Source organism: Corvus kubaryi, unplaced genomic scaffold (assembly GCF_017639235.1).
Source record: "Corvus kubaryi isolate FWS band 111438036 unplaced genomic scaffold, C.kubaryi_AGA036_p1.0 136, whole genome shotgun sequence".
Taxonomy (NCBI): domain Eukaryota; kingdom Metazoa; phylum Chordata; class Aves; order Passeriformes; family Corvidae; genus Corvus; species Corvus kubaryi.
Window position 1 is genome coordinate 9,532,312 of NW_024580670.1, and position 23,356 is coordinate 9,555,667.

General features: G+C 46.3%; 1 protein-coding gene across 7 annotated transcripts in view; it reads left to right on the forward strand.

Moving 5' to 3' along the window:
* GRIP2 (glutamate receptor interacting protein 2) overlaps positions 1-23,356 on the forward strand; it is a 265,964-nt gene that overhangs the window by 216,764 nt on the left and 25,844 nt on the right. For all 7 annotated transcript variants that reach the window (XM_042016462.1, XM_042016492.1, XM_042016501.1 and 4 more), the window contains exons 8-14: positions 2,703-2,850; positions 4,834-5,003; positions 8,675-8,800; positions 9,456-9,608; positions 9,835-10,021; positions 15,637-15,782; positions 16,412-16,492. In XM_042016462.1, the coding sequence (XP_041872396.1) occupies positions 2,703-2,850; positions 4,834-5,003; positions 8,675-8,800; positions 9,456-9,608; positions 9,835-10,021; positions 15,637-15,782; positions 16,412-16,492 (1,011 nt within the window). The remainder of the gene's footprint in view (positions 1-2,702; positions 2,851-4,833; positions 5,004-8,674; positions 8,801-9,455; positions 9,609-9,834; positions 10,022-15,636; positions 15,783-16,411; positions 16,493-23,356) is intronic.

Genomic DNA, 23,356 nt, shown 5'->3' on the forward strand with positions numbered 1-23,356 from the left:
CCCTTTCCCTTTCCCTTTCCCTTTCCCTTTCCCTTTCCCTTTCCCTTTCTCTTTCTCTTTCCCTTTTCCTTTCCCTTTCCCCTTTCCCCTTTTCCCTTTTCCCTTTCCCCTTTCCCTTCTCATTTTCTATTCCTTCCTCTCTCTCAAAGTGCATTACATCAGGAAAAATTCATCCCTACCATTACACTTTGCTTATTTCCCAAGCAATTGCACTTCCCAGGCTGGGTACAAGAGCCATTCCTCCTCAGAGAGGTGAGTAAAGCCAAATGAGGCTCAGAAACCTAGTACAAGAAGGAAAACCCCCCACAGTATTTCCTTAAAAAGAAGCTGTTGAGAGAAAGCTCTTCTAGAAAACACCTGCCAAACCCCAGTTTTGAGTGGTGGGGTGATCACCTCTCCCATATCTTCTGCACTGGGGTGAGTGAGAACCTGGAGCAGGCTCTGTTTCCCTTGTATCCCTCACAATAGTGCTGAGTACCCTGCAAGTGTATGGGTGTGAGCAGGTGTTGCACAGCCCTTTGTGTCCTCCTGGGAGGTTGTAGCTGTGCATGATGCTGCAGAAAGACCTCCTGGTGCCAGTACAACAATGCCAATTGACTCCTTACAGTGAAGTTATTGCATGGCCTGCTCTGTCCCTTCCATATTTCTTTTAAAATTAGCTTGAGTGTAACAGCTCCATATTAATCACACCTCACAAATATTGCTGGATTGCTGACTCCTGACCTTTGATTTGAGCCAAGTCTTCCCCTAGAATAATCAATAAAGGCTTGGCTGGTATTTTGTCAATAAATGCCTCTATAAAATGGATTTGGAGCAATTCTCATCTGTGATGGAGATGAGAATTCAAAGGGACAGTGAGGTGGCCCATGCTGTGTGTGGCAGGAGAGTGACCATGGGCTGGAGGTGGGACTGTGGTTTCCTACAGTCCTACTAATAACCCCAGCCCTGAGCTCCTGAGGCTCGTTCTTCTCTCCATCATGCTGAGACCATCCTGGGAAGCACCTGGCAAAGCTGAGAGGCTTGGATGCTGGGTAAACTGGAGAAGAGTAGGTGTTTTCCTTGCAAAGAAAGGTCCGATGCTCCAGGAAGCTCTTCTCACGATTTTATTTTCCTTATCTTCTTCCCTTCAGCTGGAGGGATATAAATCCAAGTCCCTCTTCAGTGAATATGTGCTGGACATACACAGGCTGCAAAACTAACACATACCTGGTGTTTGCTGTTGGAAGAGATCCTCAGTCTCTTGGTGCTTCCTTTGCTAACAAAGGCTTAAGTGCACCTTCTGCAGGCTTTAGCTGGGTGCTTTGTGTATCTTTTGATTAAACTGAGGCTGTGCTTTTTACCAGGGCCTGCAGATCTCCCCAGTGGTCCTTTTCATCAGAGGATAAACAGTGTTTTATGTGAAGCCTGCATAACCTTTAACATGGCTCATTCCTCTTCCTTCCTCCCCTGTGAAAAATGGCACTGTGAGTAGACCAGAGCCTGAACATCCCTTGGCTGATCCCCAAGGGGAATTTCCAAGGTAAATTTCTGTCTCCAGAGGCTCAGCATCTTCAACAAATCTCAGAAAAGACCTTGCTGCAGCTTAGCTTCCCAGATCTGCATTAATGCTCCCGTTTATTAGAGAGCAAGAATGAGCCATGCATCAGGTTTGGAGCCAAGTAGCATCAGCATTTTTAGTGGAGCATGTCTTTGGAAGGGAAAAACCTTACTATGAATAATTAAGGGCTGAGGAGGCATCAGGTGCTCAGAGGGCTCTGCTGGCCTTTCCTTCGAAGTGGATAGCTGGGTCTTCATGAGTGCTTTCATGGGGGGTGTCACCTACACATGGGGGTGCTGGTTATTGGATGTCTGATGGTGATAACACATTTGCAAATCCCACTTCTTTGTGATGGCTTTAGGTCATCTGGAAGCAAATGTGTGTAACAGAGCTGGAGGGAATTTCTGTCTAATCAGGGTTTCTTTGTCCTCCCCCTTCCTCAGAAGAGATGGATGGTTTTGTGCAGGCTTATGCTAACAGGTGCAATTTCGTAGGAGTTTCATAGTCTCACTTACAGCATCTGTTAAGCTTATTGCAGAGATGCATATTTTAAAAATGAGTTGACCCTGTATTGTCTGATGGGAGAGGAGGCTGTTGGGAGCAGGGGGTTGGCAGTGCTGTGTCTGCTCCCACTGTCACACTGGAGGAGCTCAAACAAGCAGTTGAGGTGGTATAGTGAAGCTGGTGCTGAAGCACAGAGGAGTTGACTGGCTTGTCATCAGCCACGAGACTTCTGAGTACTTCAGAAAGTGGGATGTATTTTTGTGCCTTTTCTTTTTGGTTTGTTTGGGAAAAAGCCTGTAACAGCGATGTCCTTATGTTCTTCCTTTTTTGTGCTTGTAATACCATTGGTGTGACTGTTGCAGAGCCTTTGAGCAATCTGTTCCTCAATATTGCTATTTAACCCAAAGTAAAGAGAGAGGAGAGTTCTTTCCATGAGTGAATTGTTGTAATACTCTTCATTATCATGTAGATTTTGTGCAGAGGCAATTTTGCTTCTTGAGTGTTCTTTTTTGTTAAGTCACCACATGACACAGGACTGTAGGATGTCCAAGCTAAAGGTTTGCTGCTTCACATGGCGAGTCAGCACTGTTGGCCAACCCCTGCATTTAGAGATGGAAAAGGCTGTATGACAAGTGTCTTCAGGTGCTCTCTTGTTTTGCAGATACTGTAGCAAATGCTTCTGGTCCTTTACTAGTTGAAATAGCAAAGACTCCAGGGTCTACGCTGGGAATCACACTGACCACAGCCATGCACCGGAATAAGCAGGTCATTGTCATCGACAAGATCAAGCCAGCCAGCGTGGTGGACAGGTACAGATCTGAACAGGCTGCTTCTAGTTCTGCTTTTCCCTTCTCTGCTGCTTTTTCATCCCCTTGTTGGTTATAAACCATTCTTCCCGGTCTTGCCTTGAAATCTTCATGTCTACATGTTCTTAGCACTGTTTTTGCTAAAAATATCTGACCCACGAGCAGTGGACACTCCTCACCAGGAATGAATGTAGCTCAGTGCCTGTGAAAGCTGAGCTTTAAAAACCTCAGGCCTGACTGCCCTGGAGCTGTGAAATGGCTAAAGCCTGTCATGGAAACTTCTGGCTGGAGCCTTTTCCTGATGGACAAGGCAGGAAACCCTTTACCTGGAGATGTACTGACAGGCTGCTGTGCAGCACTAGCTGTGTTCAGTTGTGTTGCTGAGCTGAACTCCTGCCTCCCAGGACTTAACTACACTGCTGGGTGAGCCCTCAGCCATCCAGACTGGCTATGAAGGGGCACTCTTACAAACTTAAAAGATTTTTTGCCAAGCCACCAACAGCACTGACTCAGACATGAATGTGTTAGTTTTGCATGGCCTGGTTTTTTGTAGTTGGGGGGGCCACAGAGGTGGCTTCTGTGAGAAGCTGCTGGAAGCTTCCACCTGTCTGGCAGAGCCAATCCCTGATGGCTCTGAAGATGGACATGCTGCTGGCCAAAGCTGGGCCAATTAGGGATGGTGGGAATGCCTCTGTGATAAGAGATCTAAGAAGAAAATCAAAACAAAGTGAGGGCATAGTTCTTTCCTAGCGAGAGAAGAGGAGGAGGTGAGAGCATGTGAGGGGAACAACATGGAGACACCAAGGTCAGTGGAGAAGGAGGGGCAGGAGGCGCTCCAGGCGCCGGAGACGAGACTCCTCTGCAGGCCATGGTGAGGACCATGGTGAAGCAGCTGTGCCCCTGCAGCCCATGGGGATCCATGGGGGATGCAGAGATCCATCCACAGCCCCTGGGGATCCACGGGGGATGCAGAGATCCATCCACAGCCCCTCGGGATCCATTGGGGATGCAGAGATCCATCCACAGCCCCTCGGGATCCACGGGGGATGCAGAGATCCATCCACAGCCCCTGGGGATCCATTGGGGATGCAGAGATCCATCCACAGCCCCTCGGGATCCACGGGGGATGCAGAGATCCATCCACAGCCCCTGGGGATCCCCGGGGGATGCAGAGATCCATCCACAGCCCATGGGGGAGGTGCCTGTGCCAGAGCAGGTGGATGCCTGGAGCAGGCTGTGATCCAGTGGGAGACCCAGTGGAGAGAGGGAGCCCCTGCTTCCAGGCTGGAGCAGCTTGGCCTTGGGGGACTGCACCCTGTGAAGAGTGACCCACACCGCAGCAGTTCTGGGAGGACTGCTGCTCATGAGATTGGAACCATGTTGGAGAAGTTCACAGGGAACTGTCTGCTGTGGGAGGGACCCCACGGTCTCACAGGGGAAGGACTCCTCTCCCTGAGCAGTGGAAGAAAACCTTGGGTGATGAACTGACCAAACCCCCATGCCCTGTCTCCCTGCACTGTCGGTGGGAAGGAGGAAGGGGTTGGGAGAAGAAAAGGTATTTTTAAGAGCTTGTGTTACTTCTCATTATCCTCCTCTGATTTTGTCAGTAATAAATTCACTTTGTACCTTTAAGCTGAGCCTGTTTTGCCCTTGGACTGTTTTCTCCCAGTCCTTATCTCAACTCATGAACCCTTTGTTTAATTTTTTTCTCCCCTCTGTCCAGCTGTGGCAGGGGAGTGTGAGTGAGTGGCTGTTGTGGGTGCCTGGTGTTTGGCCAGTGTCAAACCATGACAACCATATTAGCTGGTATTTTGGGTAACACTCGAACCTAAGGTTCAAGTTGGAATTAAAAAAAATTTATATGTGCAAAGAAATTAACAAGAATTTGCACACTAATTCACAGTTGAATTTTGTGTGTGTGCTCCTGACTGCAAGGATGGGTTTTGGCCATGTGTGTAATTACCTCTCCTGCTGTTTCCTTTGCAGATGTGGCGCATTGCACGTTGGTGACCACATTCTCTCCATTGATGGCACGAGCACAGAGCACTGCTCCTTATTAGAGGCAACTCAGCTTTTAGCTGCCACTTCTGAAAACGTCAAGCTAGAGATATTACCTGTTCACCAAAGCAGGCTGCCTTTGAAGCCTCCAGAAACAGGTGTGTCTTCTGTGCCTACACTGCTGATCACCCTCAAAACTCACTTTAGGTCCCTCCAAGGGGTTCTTGCTTTTGAATGCTGGCAACAGATTCCTAAGAGAGACACCTGTAAAAGGAAAAAATGGATGTTTTGATGAAATGTATGTGATTAGATTACGTTCTTCAAGGATGTGAATAGGAAAAAGAGGCAACATCTGAACATCTGTGCTTGAATGGAGAAACTGGAGATGGGAATCCCAGGGTTTTGCAGTGCTGAGTGCTGTGCAAGCCACTTCTTTAGTGCCTTAGATAAGAGACTTTAATGGAGAGGGGGAAAACAACCTTGCTGCTGGCAAATGTATTTCCAAGCTCCGTTTTTATTTGCTGATGCGTGGTAAGGCTTTGTAAAGGATGTGTTCAGTAGATGGACAGTGTCCTGATGGACTTCCAAAGCTGGAATGTAAGTGCTCATCTTTCAGACCAGCCTGCTTGAGAGGCAGCTGTGTCTGGGCAGCCAGGGGTAGAGTGAATCCATCTGTAGCTGCTGGTTTCCACCACCCACACAAAAGAAATACTGAGGAAGTAAATTCTGACTCTAGTAAGAACAAGCCCAAAATGCCTGCAAAATGTCATTAGGAATTCACCCTGGTGAGCATTCTTGTTGCCCACCTTTAGTTCCTTCCTCCACATGAGAAGCTGTCTCAGGGTCTCCTATAAATTTCATTGTGACCATGGCCTCAGTAATAGTATATTTGTTGCAGCTCTTGCCTGTAGTTTTGTTACAGTCTGTACTGGCAGTCTTGTAATTCAAGTGTTTTGGGTGTGACTGTTCAGTACCAGTCCCTTTTTCCACCATTTTCAATCACTTGTCTCTCAGGGACATGCATTTTAATAATATTGATGCACAGTAGCCCTTGGCACAGCTTCTCTTTCCATTCTCTTCTAAGGCAGTTTGGGGAAAGGAGGAAAGTATCTTATGGTCTTCCTTAAACTGATACAGTGAAACCTAAAACCTAAAAACATCTCCACATCTAGAAGTAAATCCCTTACATGTCCTGTCCAATTTGTGCAGAAGTGAAGCAGTTTAACAAAGGGAATGGATGACTTGACCTTTGTGCCCAAGAAAAAATGGGAAGCTATAATCCTTTTTCAATGGCTGTTAAAATGCACTATTCTCCTCCTTCCATTAGTGCCCTGTTCCTAATTTCCTTGCAGAATATGTGCACTGAGCAGCTGCTCAGGAGAAGGAGGTTCTGTGGAAGGACAGCTCGGTGTGATCAGAGCTGTTTACCCAAACACCCATACACAGATCAGTTTGCTGTGATGGAATTGCAGAACACAAACTTGGGACAATAATTGCAACACATGAGTATGAAAACTCATGGGATGTAACAATTATTCCCATTTTTGATTAAAATCTCTAACACGTGAGGGATCATAAGGAAAGATGCTGCGCCAGCTCCACAGGCTGCTCTTTCTGAGTTTAGCAAATGGGGATAGTGAAGAAACATGGACCCTGCAAAAACGAACTCTTGTGGTTGGCAAGAGAATGGAGCCCAGGGAAAGAAGCTGAGGAGAGGAGATGATGTAGATCCATCCCTGTTCAGCATTTGCATTACTGAGTCCTTTCAGCCTGTGTCTGCATGGTGTTTGTCATTATATTTTTTTTAAAGTGGCTTCTTGTGCAATCAACATCTGGTTGGAGGAAGTGGAGAGGGATCTGAAGCTGCAGTGGCCATGCAAAAATATGGCCTAATGCTGAGTTGGCTTTCCCTGTGGTTCTGGGGGCACTTGGAGTGTTTGTGGGAAGATTATGCCCTGCTCACAGGATCAATGGGAGCAGATGGTGCCCAGGAGCAGTGCTGGAATGGATGGGTTTCCTCAGGCAGGGATAAATGTGAAAGATTGGGAAAGGCTGTTGTAGGGGTTTTTTCACAGAATTGTCCAAAATGCCTTCTCTTCCCCAATTCACTGACAGCTGAGTTTCAAAGGCACATTTTTTTCTGTTGTCAGATGCAAGATAACAATTAATAGACAAATGGGAGAGTTTTAGTTGTTATAAGTGGATTAAATTTTTTTGTATATATGCCTATAAGCTCTGTCCCGCATGTTCAAAGTGTTTAATTTTATTAAGAACTTTTCTTTTTGTCTAGATATAGCTAATTTGATTGTTGCTTTTTAAAAGCTGCCTGGCTCCAAATTTACTTTTGAAAATACACAAAATAGAAACCCCAGAGCTGGAAGTGTATTTTTAAAAGCTTGATAGACTAAGTGCTAAACTCACTAAATGTTTAGCAAAGACTGAATATAATCACTATATTGTCTGGAAAATCTGACCTAAATGATTTGATGCCTGTGATGCACACCCAGAAAATAGATTTCTGCTGTTCAAGGCACTAACAGATGACCTTCAGAGGAGATCTCTGGGTGGACTCAGTAAATAAAATAAGTCCCTCTCCCGGGTTTGCACCCTCAGAAGGTTCTGGTAGTGCCAGTGCTGGTGGCATTTCTGCCTCCTTAGAGGACCCAGAGGCAGGAGGAGATGTCATCCTGGGAAGGTGCTTGCCAGTCAGTGCAAGTGGCTGCGAGATTAAGAACCCTGGGATAACGTGTGGCTGCAATGATGCTCTGCTGTGGGATGCTCTCCATGCTTAGCTGAATAAAACAGCTTGAAGTCTTGCTTGTTAGCCAGAAATTCCTCTTGGAAGAAAAGAGATCCAGGCAGCATGGTGCAGAGATTCAGGACAGAACACCTGGTGTTGGGCAAGAAAAACCAAACTGACGCTGTGCTGCCCAGGGGGAAAAGGGAGCGTCAGTGAGAACAGATGAGGGACCTGTACCTGGGGACTGTTTGAGGCACTTCAGAAGAGACTTGTGGCATCCTGACTTGGTGTTGCAGAGCTGCAGTTCCTGGACAGAGGGTTTCCAGAGGATGGATGTCACACTGCAACAGATTCTGTCAGCATGTGCTCGGGTTAGGGTTGAAAGTGGTGTGCCCTTGAACAGGCTCTGCCATGTTGGTGCTATGCTTTCATATGCTGTTTGCCACAGCACTGGCATCTTTTTCTGTGCTGCTGGCCTCCTTAATTGGCTTTAAGCAGCAGTGTATAAACCCCCTTTTGTTGTGATGAGCTGGAGGTGGCTCTCTGCTACTCCTCTCCTTCATCCATGTGTGCATTCCTGTGCAAGAGCAGCCGCAAAACAACCAAACGCTGAAGCCAAGCAAAGTGCTCACAGCGGTCCTTGGCACGTGGGGAAGGCACTGAGCCTTGTCACAGGGAGGGCAGCTCTGGCAGCAAGGTGGGAAACAGCACAAGGAGGCTTCCCTGGTGCTGTTGGAGAGTGCTCATGGCCTCTGCAGGAAACTCATGGCTGGATGGAGCTTCTGCATGTCGCACAACAGACTGCAAATAGTAATGACATATGCGTGCTGCTGGCATGGCTGAGACAGGCTGCTGGCACAGGATGCGGAGTTTTTTGTGGGAAAGGGGTGGATTTCTGCCACTTTGCATCAAGTGTCATGAGGTTATGTGGGATGTGTTTTTGCTGCTGATGCTTGATACACTGTGGTTGGGTCCTGACTTGTTCAGAGTCGGTATAAGGCTCTTTTCTACAATCTCCTGGCTTACCTTTTCTTTCTCTCATTTTTTCTTCCTGCCTGTGGTGATTTCTGCTCTGCTGGATGCCATCAGTCAAGGTGCAGAAGAGTGACCACCACCACTGCTGGGATCCCTGTGTCAACTACTGTCACACCCACCACCCCGGACACTGCAAGACACCCACTTGGAACCAGACGTCTGGACAGGATTACTGCAAATGTAACCTCAGTGCATGGCATTGCCCTCATCCTGCGCGTGTTCGTTTTTGTTGTGCCCCTCCATTTCCTTAATATTCAGGTCCATAGTGTGGCTTGTCACTTATTTCCTCCTCAGTCATCTGGTTCTGTTTCCACAGCCCAGTGCTGAGGTATGAAATCAGTATCTTCAGCCCAGCACACACAGATCTGGTAACTGGGACAAGAACAGTGTGTTGGGCAGACTCATGCACCCATCCTCTGACCCCATGTTCCCATGCCTGGTTTCATACAGCAAAAATGAATTGCTGTGGGACAGAGAAGGGTGTCTTTGGTGTTGTGTCCGAATGTGATATAGCAACACATCCAGCTCAGCCCTAGTGCCATACAGCTTTGTTAACAGCAGGATTATGGCTACTTCAAAATCTGTAGATGCACTTCTTGTCAGGAGTGGGCTGTGTGCTGCCCCAGGTTTCTTGTCTTGTGGCAGTAAGATAGAGAAGAGAGGACATTGCACTGTGTCCAAACTGTGGGAAGCAAACATTCCTTGGGTCTTGAGCCCTGGAGCTGGAAAGGACGAGCTGCTCCAAACCCGTGAGGTGCTTGGTGACAATGTTAGGGAGTGCACTCACTGCTGTGGTCCCCTGTGCACGTCCCTAACGTGCTCTGTGTTTCCCCAGCTCTGGTGGCTGCCAACTTCTCGTCTCCCACCATGAACGCGCAGGGGTTCCCGTGCCAGAACTCCAACACGCTACCTCGCAGCTCCCACCCCATGAGCCCCCGCACCACCATGCTGAGGAGGAGGCAGAAGAAGAAGGAGCACAAGAGCTCCCGTAAGATCAGTCTTGTGCTGGGCTGGGTTGGAGGGGGCATGCACGCTTGCCTTGCTGTCCTTGTTGTCAACTGTTAACTGGCGTAGAACCACTCGTCTCAGCACTGTCAGTGCCTCCCTCATCCTTGGTCACTGTCCTCACCACCACCAGACCAAGGTCTGTGACCCAGGCTGTTACGTTGACTGTGGCTGCCCTGACCTTCTGCCTGTCTCTCTCATCCTCTCAGTGTCGCTGGCCTCCAGCACGGTGGGTCCTGGCGGGCAGATTGTCCACACAGAGACGACAGAGGTGGTCCTCAGGGGAGACCCTTTGAATGGCTTTGGACTTCAGCTCCAGGGAGGCATCTTTGCTACTGAAACTCTGTCTTCCCCACCTCTCGTCCGTTTTATTGAGCCTGACAGCCCGGCAGAGAGGTTAGAGACCTTGCCCTTGGATGCTGATGGTGCTGCTGCTGAACATTTCATGGTTTGGTTTGTTTTCTCTCCTCAGAGGCTCATTTAGATATTTACTATCATCCTTGTAATATCTCCCATTCTTCACTGGGCATGGTTTACTGTCACTGCCATTTCTGCACTCGTCGGCTGACTGCGGCCTCCCTCGCACCCCAGGTGAACGTCTTGGCACCAGGCTGCGGCTGGTCTGGGAGGAGGAGGAAGGGAGTGTGTGTCTGTGTGAGAGTGCCATTCCCATTCCCTTTTTTTGTTCTTTTAATTCTTCTTTGAAAGATAAATCTTTTATATAGGTGCAAAAAGGCGAAAGGTCTAAATAAGTGGCCCCTGAAAATTGTTTTCTGACTGATTTCATTGTAGCAGAGCCCAGCTATATAAACTGGCCTTAAAGACGAGGCTTTGAACCATAGAGAGAGGACTCTGGTTGAGGAACAGGTAGGTGCTGCAGTTAATCCTGCCTGCTTTTGGCTGTGTAATGCTGAGAAAAGTGCAGAAGGGAGGAGCAGCATTAACTACGCTCTGTCACCCCTGAGGACACTGGGAACAGTGACTCCTCTAGTGGTGGAGCCTCAGCCCTGGAGTTCAGCTGCTCCCAATACCCTTGCTGGCTGGATTTAGAGCCTGCTCGAGTGCCTGTGCACTGCAATGTAGGTGTCTTCTGGCAAGGCTTTTGTTACTAAACAGGTCAAGTCCTAGCATGGCTTGATCTCTCGAGGGGTGGAAAGGAGAGCTGGTTTCCTTAGGCTGGCACTTAATGTCCCTGTGCTTGTTTCTCTTCCCACCTGTGATTACCACTGTGGTCTGTCCTGCCTAAGGGTGCCGCAGTGTGGCAGTACCCAGTGCCTGCTGCAGACCCTTTCTTGGAGAAGTCTCTGATGGCCCCATCAGCATGTGCTGAAGGTTCGGTGTCTCCAAGCCAGCCCAGAAAAACAGCACATGGAGAAGTTGTAGACTCATATGGCAGGGAAAGTGTCTGCAAAATGAAATGCAAGTCCTTGCTGTGCAGACCAGTCTCTGTGTCGTAGCCTCTCCAGTCAGCTGATGCAGAGTCAAGGTGGAACACGAGTGCCTGGTGCTTGTGTCTGTGGGAGGACGGGGACAAGGGGCCAGCACAGGAAAAAGAGCTGTCTTGATGCAGGTTAGGAGAGATTTCAAAAGCCTGTTATGCCTTTTGTTTGTTTGATTGTTTCCAAACAGGGTTTAAAAATTAAGGTGATGGTGTTATGGGTTTTTTTTATCCTCTATTGTGGGCAAACTTGGCTCATATTGCAAAGCACCAAACTCCTTTTATAAATTAGGTAGCAACAAAGCCTGCTGTCCCAGGGGATGAACGAGATGTGCTGCAATCCGCCTGGCTTTTCTTTATCCTCTTGCCAAGCCTGGAGGAAAAGCAGCGACTGGCAGTGCAGCCTTGCCTGGCTCTGATGTGTCACACACGCTGCTCACCCTCGCGCTGCCCACCCGGCAGCATTCACGCTCCTCTGGCTGCTGCTTTCTGGAGACTGGGAGCAATCCTCTCTGCATTTGCAGCCTGGATTTGATTTGGGGATTAAATCTCCGCTGTGTATTTCGTTCTTTCCTAAACCATGCTGCTCTTCCTAGCTGGCAGGAAAACGCTGTCTTTCCTCCCCATCTCAAAGAGATAAGTGCACTGGGTTTGCAGTGAAGTGAAAAAGGCAGTTTTATGTTTTCATTTCACTTTTTGTTTCTTGCTGTTTCACAGAGCTCTTTGCTCCATGAGTCAAGCTCCCTTATTCCCTGCTCTTCAGAGGTTCTGCTGTAGCTGCAGCCGAAGACATTAGAGCCTTTTTCCATCCCCTGCACCAGGCTGGGCTCCTGGCTGCGGTTGGGCTATGCTCTTTCTTGTGCTGCAGTTTTTGCTTTTTGCCAAAAAGGTGAGCTGTGGGGATACAGGGATTAGGCTTAGCAGCCTGGATCTGACCTGGGTGTTCACACACTCTGCAAAACCTGTGGATCGGAATGTGCTGTTGTACAAGCACATGATCCACACTGGCTTTGTCCATCTGGATTGCTGTGGAGGAGCTGCCTCTGGGGTGCCCAGCAAGTGTGAGTACTACCAGGGAGGAGCATGACATCACCCTCTTTTCAGGGAGGTTGGACTGCCTCACGTTTATTGTCTGCTTTGTGCTAGCTTGTGGCAGGCAGTTTGATGCAAAAATTCTCACCTGTCTGACTTGTGATTTGTTTTGCTGCAAATAGCCTCTAATAGACCTCCCTCCCCACCTGTTGTTTTGTTTCCTGGGTGCATGATAAAGCCTTTGGGTTCTGAATGAGACAGTGATTCAGCCCCCGTTATCAGCAGGGAGGGTGGAAGGGGAAGAAACCTGACATCCCCTCTTGGCTGCCTTAAAGCACACAGCTTTTGTGTCCGTCCTCCCCCAGCTGTCATTGGCAGCAGAGGGAGAGTATCTGACTTCTCCATCCTGGTATCCAAAATCAATGCCTCCTGCTGAGCTACATGTTTTCTAGGTCTACTCAGACACAGTTGTTTGATCTTTGTGTTTCTGGCTTTTGGGTGTGAATAGTTTGCAGAAGCAAAGTTTAGCAGCTGGCTGAAGCTGTCAGCGAGTTTTGATCCATTAAGGGCAGAGACCCACCCACCAATGCGCAGGCACAGATGTGCACACACACAGAGATGTGCATGTCTGACCTGTGCAGGCCAGCTCAGGGGCATGTAAAGGCACAAAGGATGAGTTTCTGCATCCAGCAATGTGGCCATGGTCACAGCTGCTCCCCCCACAGCAGGAGTGACCACGCAGATGTGGATGATGCTGAGTGAGCTCTTCAGTGCATATCCTGCCCAAGGCTTGAGTATGTGCTGCTCTGTATCAAGCCAGACACCTCCGCTGCTCTGTTGCTGTCTTTAAGCTCAAGAAATGAGTCATGGCAAAATGCAAATCTGTTCTACCCCAGGGAAATAATCCCATCAGGGACTCCAGCACATTCATAAGGCTGTCTTTCACTCCAGGAGATGCCTGTACTCTTGTTGTTTCTGATTTTAAGACACTTCTGCTCCCATACTCTGAAAGCACTTTGTAGGCGCTGATGTTAGACTGAGCATCTCTGAAACAAATGCCTTCTCTTTGGAAAAACTGTCTGAAGATTCTTGTAGGATCCCATGGCAGAGCCAAGGAGAGCTCTGCAAGACCCTTGGCTCCCCAGGCTCTGCTCCCAATACAAGGGCACATAACAACTGGAAATGGATGCCTCTGGAATGATCCTGAAGGGTTAACAAGACATGTCAGGCCTCCTTGTACCTGTAGAGGAAGCCAGAAGGTTGTGGCTTCACGCCACAAACTTTTACAAACCTGCAAGACCAGGGCTTAAACAACTGTGATTGACTGAGGCTAATAAAAGAAATAAAATACCTCTGACCTAACAGAGCTGCTGGCTGTAAAACACTCAGGCAAATCCACCTTGAGTGAAGAGAAATGGCTGTTTTGGGAAAAGGCAGCTCTGGTGGGAAAGGTGGCAAATGTTTGCTTTGATGCAGTGTAAAAGTATCCTCTGTGCTCCTAGCCCTTGTGGCTGAAACAGTGGTGCCAAAATGGATTGTGTCCCTGTGTGACCTTGAGATGACAGTGATGTCTGAGTGATGCACCTGTTGATCCCTCTGCAAAAGGTGCACTGGGGCCACAGCAAAAGAGCTCTTGGTGGTGGAGGAGTTATCTCTGTTGTACTTCACGCCATCTTTGTATTTGTAAGCTGATATTTCTAAGTGCATCTATGTGGCTGCATAGCCACAAGTCCAGTATAGGAATGTAATTAAACTTGATGTAATTTATTTGCAAGGGTGGGTTCATTTATGCATCATTGAGTTGTCTGTCCTAATCCAAGTCTCCTTGAATAGACAACTCTGAGTTTGCATCTCATAAAGTAGCCAGCATTTTTCCATGGATGGCATGAACTCAGAAGTGGGAATATGCCTTTGTACCAGTTAAATGACCTCCCTCGGCTCTCTCCAAGCTTGTTCATATCTCAGCTTTTGATGGGCCACTGGCACAAACTGTTGTGCTTGTTCATTTTTCTTGAATTCAGATGTGTGTACTTTTTCTTGATAACTTGGCCTTTCATATATCCTGTTGTTTGGAGGTGAATAATACAGCCAAGTGTGCGTTGCCTTTGATGTCTTTGTGTGCCTGGAAGCTGTGGTGCTGTGTTTTCTTACAACTGAATTGGGTGCAAGTGATAAAGAGTGACTGGAATGTTTAGTGAAAAACAGGCTGTCTTCTGTGAGGTATCTGTGAAAGAAAGGGGAAGGCAAAGATGTGTTTGATCATTAAACAAGAAGGGAATAAAAATTCTCTGGAGAAGGCTCAAAACAGGATAACTGATGTCTTCTGGAAAACCTTTGTGGTAAAATAACTCCACATTTTGAGGGGAACTTTAGATTTGATGCCATAACCCTCAACCTCTTTTGGAGACCACTCTGTAGCTTACATTAGTGATGGGTAAAGAATGGTTTCCCAAGATCTGCTCAAGTAGCCAGGTGATAAGTGGAAAGTCTAAAAAGATGTAGTTAAAGTGAACAACTGATAGAGGAGAAGGAAGATGAGCAATTTCCCATGGTTACAGGGAACACTGCAGTCTTGTTTTTGTAGAGCCATAGGCCAGCTCAGGTGGGAGCTGACTGAGATAATGTGGGAGATAACTTGGAGGATCATCTTGCTGGTGTTGCAGTATATGTAAAAAAAAAGGGAGTGTGGGTGGGTACTGAATGTAGGAATGTGTGAAAAACACCTTGCTTATAAATGCAGGGGGTCCCAAGGGGCAAACTGTGCTGTAGCAGTATATCTCCAACATAGCCTTGACATCATGTTCTCCTTCCAAAGTAAAAATTCTGCTGATCTCTGTTCCTGGAGAAGGTGGGTCTAAACAAGAGCCCCAAAGGGTCAGTTGTGGTTATACTGTCAGGCTATCACACCAGAATAATATTGTCCTTTCAAGGCAGTTAAACAGTACCACTGTACATTTGGCTTCCAGAAATGCAATTAGAAGCGATAAATGATTATCCAATTTGCTGAGACATTACACTGAGTTTATTGGATTGTAGCTTCAGTATTTGCCATGTATTAAGCAGAGGAATCTGTGCAATTTTCAGTGCCATTAGTTTGTGTTCCAGAAGGTGCAGGTGCATGGAAAGAGCTGTTTGTGGCTGGATAGGGAAGGAAGTCACATTCCCTTGTGTTTATCATTCTCATCTCTCAGCCAGGGTGTTGATTTTTAGAAAGGTGAGGGTTACGTTTTTCCCCCCTTGGTTGTTGCAAAAAATGTGACCAGAAATGGTTATTTAGGAGTGTAAATTATGTTTGAACCTTAGAAACCCACAAAGGTTTGCTTCCTTGTGTCCTTCCAGGGCCACTGGGATGGGCACTGCAAAACGAGTTATTTTCTCTTTGGGGCCATTTCTGCAGAATTTGTCAATACTTTGTGTGTCTTGCAACAGATTTGCCTGGCAAAAGTAACTCATGGCTGGTTGTGGGGTTGTTTTTTTCCTCCTTTCCTCTTTTTCCTTGTCTCCTTGTTCCCATTCCCTCTTTTCCCACTGTGAACTGCAGGTGTGGACTGCTGCAAGTAGGAGACAGAGTCCTTTCCATCAACAGCATCGCGACGGAGGACGGGACCATGGAGGAAGCCAACCAGCTCCTGCGGGACGCGGCGCTCACCAACAAAGTGGTGCTTGAGATCGAATTCGATGTCGCAGGTTCGTCCCCAAAGGAGTTGCTGTTCCTCTCTGCCTGCAGGACTCTGCCAGTGCCTTTGCTGATCTGCAGGAGAGAGTGTATTCACAAGGCTTAGAGGCAAGAGTGAGAAGCCCTATGAGAACCTTTCCCATTTCTTGTTGATCTCTAACGTACACTGAGGTGGAGGGTTCTTCTTCTGATCCTTTCATAAATGTTTTATGCTCATCGCTTGGCTGAGATAAGCCAAGGAGTAGATGAAGAGGACGCACTTTAAATATTTGCCCATTAATAGGAATAATATTTATATTTGTTTATGGCCTTGAAACCAGGAGGGAGCCAAAGCTATAGGCTAGGGGTAAAATGCAGCTTTGTATTAAAAAAGAAATTTTTTTTTCCTTTTACATTGACAAAGATGCTTCAGTCTTGAAATGCAGTGTGATGTGAGCACTTCACTTGATGTTCAGAGCATGTATTTTTAATGAGAATCCAAATTTCAACCTGAAGTCCACAGAGCCTTAGATAACCTTATTTGAACCAATAAAGCAGTGCTTTATGGGCTTGTTTTCTTGGTTCCAAAGAAACCATCCATGCAACTGAAAACTCACTTTTTTCTCCTTTTTTTCTTTTTTGTCTGTGTTTGGCTTTATAGAGTCTGTCATACCCAGCAGCGGTACTTTCCACGTTAAATTGCCCAAGAAAAGAGGTGTAGAGCTTGGAATTACAATCAGCTGTAAGTATTGCTCAGGCTTGCAGTCAGTAGCAGTTGCAAGAGCCTCTGCTTTCCACACAGGCATTGTAGAGGGCTCAACGGAGAGAGATAAGATCATGTGGGGTTTCCTTAGAACTCCAGTGCTTGTGATTTATCCCAGAATGAATCAGATGTGTGGTTCCTGCCTCCATGAGCTGGCAGCTGCAGAGAAAAGCAGCTGCATGTAGGGTTGGGACAAAGGATGTCTCTCAACTGATCACTTGATCTGTGGTGCAGAGTAATATTATTTTTATTTCCTTGCTCACACTTGTATTATGTTCTTTTTAAAAAGAATTGCCTGGGTCTGGTGGGACCCTTGCAAAAAGAGGTGGAGGGAGAAGAGCAAGTAAGAGGTGAACCCCACAGCTTGGAGCGTAGAGAGGGGAAACTACCAGGAGGAGGAGGAGCATGAAGAGTGGGGTTGGTCTTGGAGGTGGGGGAAGGCACTTTAAATTCCAGGGTTTGCCAGGAAATGTTTCACTCACCTCAAGCCATGCAGAAGGAGAGCCATGTGCCAAGACTTGGTGTGCACTGAGAGAAGAGGACATAAACCCTTTTCCTGCTTTTCCCTTTTCTCTGCTCACTCTTGATTAATTATCTTTGCTTCTCTTCTGAGCATAATTTTTTATTTAAAGATCTTTTGGCCTCTTTGGAAAAGATGCTGTAGGGGGATGATATAGGCAGATCCATCCCAAATTTCTGGCTAACTTGGGGTCTTGTAATGCTTTGTGTCAGTGAATTTTTCCTGTATGGCAAACATGTGCAGGTCTCTGATCACTCATCCTTCTTTCAGTTCTGGGTAAAGTGAGTTGAATCAGCTCAGGTTTGCCGTGCCCAGAGACTGCCACCACCTCTGATCGGAAACAGAGCAGCTTGTGAGACTGCAGTAATGGGATCTCTTGTCCAAACCCTCAGGAGCACGGACCCAGCTGTGTCTGGGGAATGGAGTTTCAAGGGACACTTGAAAACTAGGTTTCATTAAAAGAGATAAGCTGTAGTAATTACTCCTTGACATTTACAGCATTAGTTAGTGAGTTAATTGGAGGTGTTCTGGTCTAAGTGGGGTGATTCTCAGGAGTAAGGAACATTGACAGGATGATGCCTTTGCACCTTGTGATATTTCTTCTCCATCTTCTCAGCTTCCCCTATTTGTGCCATGAGGACAATCCTGAGAAATAACAGCACAGTATTTAACATTTGGCTTGGTAGCAATTACTGTCTGAAGACATCAAAGTGCTTTCTGAAAGCAGCAGGCTGTCTATAATGGCATTTCACTGGCAGAGAGCAGGGCACGATGCAGCCTGCATTGGGTTCCAACCTGCTGCCCTGCCATGGCCTTGGCATTCCAGCCTCAGGAAGCAACCTAGGATAATAGCAAAAACTGGCTTGAGCAAGGCCCTACTAAGTTCCAAAGTTTAGTTTGTGTCTGGGGCTAGGGAGTAAAATGAACCTGGGAGCTGCTGGCAAGAATATTAGTTTTTATTTGTGAAGTCTTATTTGAATGGGATCTGCTTCAGATGTGCATTTACACTTCAAACATAGTTTTATGTTGGAAAGGTTTTAATTTCAAATTTGTTAAAAAAGTGATTTCACACACTTCTTTGAAATCACTGCTAAGAGAAAGAAACTGACCCCTGGGTTTTAAATAGATGCCCATTAACCAACTACAAAGCAGTTTTTAACACTATGATTGATTTGATCTTTTTGATTGTTGAACATGTTTGTAGGACATTGTTTAAGTAATGCCCATGCATAAACTTAAAATATATTGCAGTTGTTTGCTGAGTCAAAGCCAAAATTATTTTTTCAGATGGAGAAAAAGGCACCCAGAAAATGTGGTGGCAAGGATTAAATTCAAGCAGAATCCTAATTTTGTTTTCATATATTAGTCTGTATAAATCTATGTCCACATGATCCTTAGCAAATTCGATCATCATTTGGTCACTTTGCCTCTGACCAGGCAGATAAATATACCAGTTTCAAACATTAAAACCAAAGCAAGCAGCCTTATGTTAAGTACTTCCTGCAGAGACATGATGTGCATGCAGGAGTGTGATGCAAGCAGCAAAAGAAAAGAGGTAAAAATAACTTGTCTGTTTTGCTCAGTTCCTTTCCTCTCAGTTCTGCTGACTTGAGTGCTTGTGTAGCTGTAGAAACAGCTTTTACAGCTTTCCTTCTGATATAGAAAAGTATGTAACTGCTGTTTAAAAGGAGAGGACTTGGTTTACTGGCCTCGTGCACTGGATTCCTGTTCCCTACTCTGTAAAGCTGGAGCAGCTTAAAGAGATGACACAGTGAACGGGCCAGTCGAAGACCCCCTGCACTGTCATGGCCACAGAATTGCATTTATTCATGAACTTCATAGTCTAGCTACACTGCAGATGTCAGCTGAGTTGCTTTCATTGAGTTTTACCTCTTGGCTTCAGCTGTCTCCTCTGTAGTTAATTCCTCAGCCTAGGAAGATTTGCCTCTGCCTTCTTAAATGGGCATAAAGTGTTACAACCTCATCAGAGGAGCACTACAGAAATAAATGCGATCAAGTTCTTGCTGTGCCATGGCTCTCAGAGCTAATTGGGAGATGGACTAAGTAAAGGGTGGGGGGAGAGCAGGATTCTTGATGGATGCATTGGAAGAATTCATGTAATGGAGCTGGCTGCAGGAGGAACCATAAATCTGCTAGAAATGCTCATAAAAGGGCTGAAAACCCAGGAGATTTGTGTATGAGGAGGGCAGACGCTGCTGGTCCTGGGCTGAACATACAAAGAGGGGCTGTACTTGCTCCTGGTGAGGGGCACATGTTTGCTGAGGGCCTTTAGTCTTCTCAGAGATCTTAGGGTTTTCCAGAAAAAGAAGACTTGGGCTGGATGAGTCTCCAGTCGTGATCTGAGAGCACAGGATGGGTTTCTTCCCCCTGCTCAAACACAGTGTGGCAAGGGGACACCGCAAATCAAGATGCATGATGGAAATACATGCCTACAGCACTCTTTCCCTTTCCATTCCCCAAAGGATGAGTACAAAGTCGAAGGGGTGAGTCTCTCACTGACAGTGCTTTGTACTCCTGAGGGACCTCTGTGCCCTCAAGCCTCATTTCAGTCTCCTTTGTGTGCTAAATGAAGAACACTGAAGCTGCTGTGTGCATGCTGCTCCACACGCTTTGTCCAGGGGTGAAGGGACACGAAGCCAGCTAAACTCTCGTTTTCTCCATCCTCCAGTACCTCAGCCTCTGTCCTAGAGAGAAGGGCATTTGCTTGTAGAACAGCTGCTCTGGCTGAAGATCAGAGCATGCTCCTTTCTGCTCCAAGAGCTCTGAAGCTCACCTATTTAGAGCGACCTCTGAGGCTCTGAATGGTGGGGATGCAAATACATGGAAAGTGAGAGTTTTGACATAGGGATGTGAAGATTTGACTCTTGTTAGCCTGAACTACCCATCTCCATTAGCAGAACACATGCCTCCAATGCTCTGATCTTGCCGGCTGCATCCAGTTCTAATGATGCAGTTATGCCGTTGTTGGTTTTCTCTAAATCTCTTACAAATTAAAATCTCCAGCAGTGAGAAGCTAATAGTCACATATTCTTGTACGTTCAATACCTCACCTCTTAAAATAAGATATGGATTTGCTATTACCCTCTGGAAAATGATAGTTGATTACACGAAAGATTGCCTTTTGTGTTGAGAGTTTTGGTTTTTTTTCTGTCTCAGATATCCTCTCCAAGGGCTGGTGGTGACATTCACTGTAGGGTAGAGGTGTGTTGATGTTGATGTTGCTGTTTAAAGAGATATTGAAATTGCCATTAATTTTAGATATGCAATAATGCTTTATATAGCTTGTTTATCAAATTACCTTGATATATCTTAACAAGCCAATTCCTGTGCCCTTGGTGTGAAGTACTGCAGATAAGGAGTAGGCAGTATATCTGCTTGCAGGTGATAAAACCGGAATTTGGGTAGATAGATAACTTCGATTAAGTTGCTTAAGCAGTGTAATCACTGTCCTAGTGAGAAAATGGATCTGTGAGCCGAGCAAATCTAGTTTTGCTGGCCCTGTATTAGCCTGTGCCCTGCCACCAGCCCGGCTGAGCGTGTCTGGAGGTGGGGCAAGCCCAGCAACCACCTGTCCTACCCCCTCACTCCCACTACATCTGATTCACTCCGGTGCTTTTATCCTGGTGGGATATCCTGATCTGGTTTTGCTACCTGGAGATTGTGAAAGGGAAAGGATCTGTGATGAGGCAGATATCCTGCTGGAGGCACTGATAATTTATGTACCTGCTGCTAAACTAATGAATGATAGAGGAAAAAGTTGGGTTCTGAGGATCTGATTTTCACTGCTGCTCTTTGTAATCAATTCTGATTCACTTTTTTTCCTCTTCTCATTCCTTAGCTATCCTGAGACTATTTGGTTTCTGATTTTGTTATTTACAATTTAAAAATGCTTCTTATTTAAATGCATTCTTATGGCATTATTACAGTTTCTTTAATTACACATTGGCAGTGTTGCTTTGGCTTGGTCAATAACAAAGGGCATTTTAAACGGGTTGATGCCTATGAAATATGTGCTGGTGCTCCTTGGAGGGGAATAATTTACCAGTACAAGTCATTATGCATTCTATTAAAAACACAAACCGGACATGTGTTCCTGGCCTCATCATCCATCACAGCGTAAACACCGAGTGAGCCACAACCCCAGCAGAGAGACTGAAAGCCATTTATAAAAAGTAAATAACAGTATTGATCAATTCACCTTTTTATCACTGCCCTGTCACTGCCAAGCGGTATTTTCATTTTGAGTTTCTCCCCCACCACATGCTACTACCTTCACCAGCTGTTGATTTATGAAGCCTTCTCTGGGCCACTGAAGCAGATTTAAACTATCTTTTGTACTGGTAAACCCACCAAAAATACAAATGTGTCTGAAAAAGAGTCTGTTTCCACCTGAAGTGGCTTGCCCTGGCAGATGGAGGTTGAGAGCAAGCCATGGGTTTCTACTTGCCAGCTCCTGCCTCCATCTCTTCCCTTGACTTCCTTTGCTGCCATCTCCATTTGACACACAGGAGAGCAAAACCCCAGAGGCAAGGCTGCATTTCCAAACTGTGTCTTCCTGCAGCAGAGTTACCAAGACAATGTCCTTTGAAGAGAAATAACCACATTAGCAGCAGAAATGAATGGATAAGGAGGCTTTACTCATCTATTCAAATGTCTTAATGCCAAAGACCACAGCCCTAATAATATAGTTTAGGTTGGTGCTGTTTTAATTGCAGGCAAATTGGAAATTGTCTATCCAAAATCTCAGCAGGGATCCATGTATGTAATGGCTCTGACCTGGACTGAGCCACCCCTTCAGTGAAAGGCAGCTCTCTCACCTTCAGACAGGCAGCTGTTGAACAGAGAAACACTGTTGCCCTGCATGAATGGTCCAGGGTGGTTAAAAATGTGGGTCCCAGGAGTGCTCAGGGCAACCTGATCCCAGCAGACAGGCAAGAAGCCCATCTGGACACTCTGCTGGTGTGCCAGGAAGGGCTTTGAGATACCGAAGGTTAATTAATGGAGTCAGTAACTACAGGTTTTTAGAATGAACAGCAAGTCTCTGTTCTGTGCTGTGAGATTTCATTATCTTAACCTTGTATCTTATGCCTCTTGAGAGAACATGGTTATTCATTAAGTCTCTCTAACTTACCCTTCAGATTTGATGGTTTTATAAAGCCTTTGCATTTTACATTAAGTAATTATGTAGTGTGATGATCCCCCATCCCTGGAAGTGTTCAAGGACAGGTTGGAGGGAGCTTTAAGCAACCTGGTCTAGTAGAAGGTGTTCCTGTTCCATGAGTGGAACTAGATGATGTTTAAGGTCCCTTCCAACCCAAGCCATTCTATGATGATTCTGTGATAAATATTTAAAAGAGAGGGCTGCCATTTATTAAAGTTTGAGTTCTCTGTTGGTAGGGACAGTTGTATGCAGTTGTACATGGCTCTTCCATTTAACTCAGATCTCAAGAAAATCTGTTTTGAGAGCAAAACTTCCAAAAAAACCCTGCAAACAAAATCCAGAACAATCTTTCCTTAAAACATGCTTCATTCTCTAATGGATAAAGCACTTGGTTTGTTACCCTTGCTTCTTGCCTGGGAAGCTTGTGCTGTGTTCAGTGCTGACACCAATTGTGAAGCTTCAGAAGGACAAGGTCTCATTCTCTGCTCACAGACTGACTGTGTTCTGAACCCCCCCACGTGTCACAGGACTTGCAAGGCAGACGCTGAGATAAACATAAATTCTGCAGAGCTCGAGGCATGTTGTTGTCTCTACTTGCTTGCCTTTTTTTTTTCTTCCTTCCTCTTTGCTCTTTTAATTGTTCGTGGTCTCCAGACGTGTTGTTCCAGCTGTGGCTTGGTCAGGTTAGAGATGGCCATCCCAGCCCACCACCAGGACAGGTTAGGATCCTCCCTAACCCCCTTCTGTCACACTGCCTCTGCTTTGAAACTAGTAAACAAACCTTGCAGTGAAAAGTATTTTTGCTAACCTGGATCGTTTTGACAGAACCAGGCTAGGGAGTGATTAAACATGCAGCAGTGCCACCTGACCCAGGGCTCAGGGTGTGCTCACAGGGTCTCCCCTCACTTCTGCTTGGACACCAGTCTGTACACCTCTGTCAGCAGCAAATACATGTCCTATACTGAAAAGGAGAGCAACAGTAATAATTATCAGGGTGATGCATCTCAGTCCCTGTGCTGTTAGTCTCTGGTGTGTGGCCTTCTCAGTCAGCGTGGGGATTTCTTCATTGATTTTTCCTGCACTTCACCATTATTCCCAGTGCTCAGCTCTGCCCAGTGTGTTGTCCTGTCTGCAGTCCAGT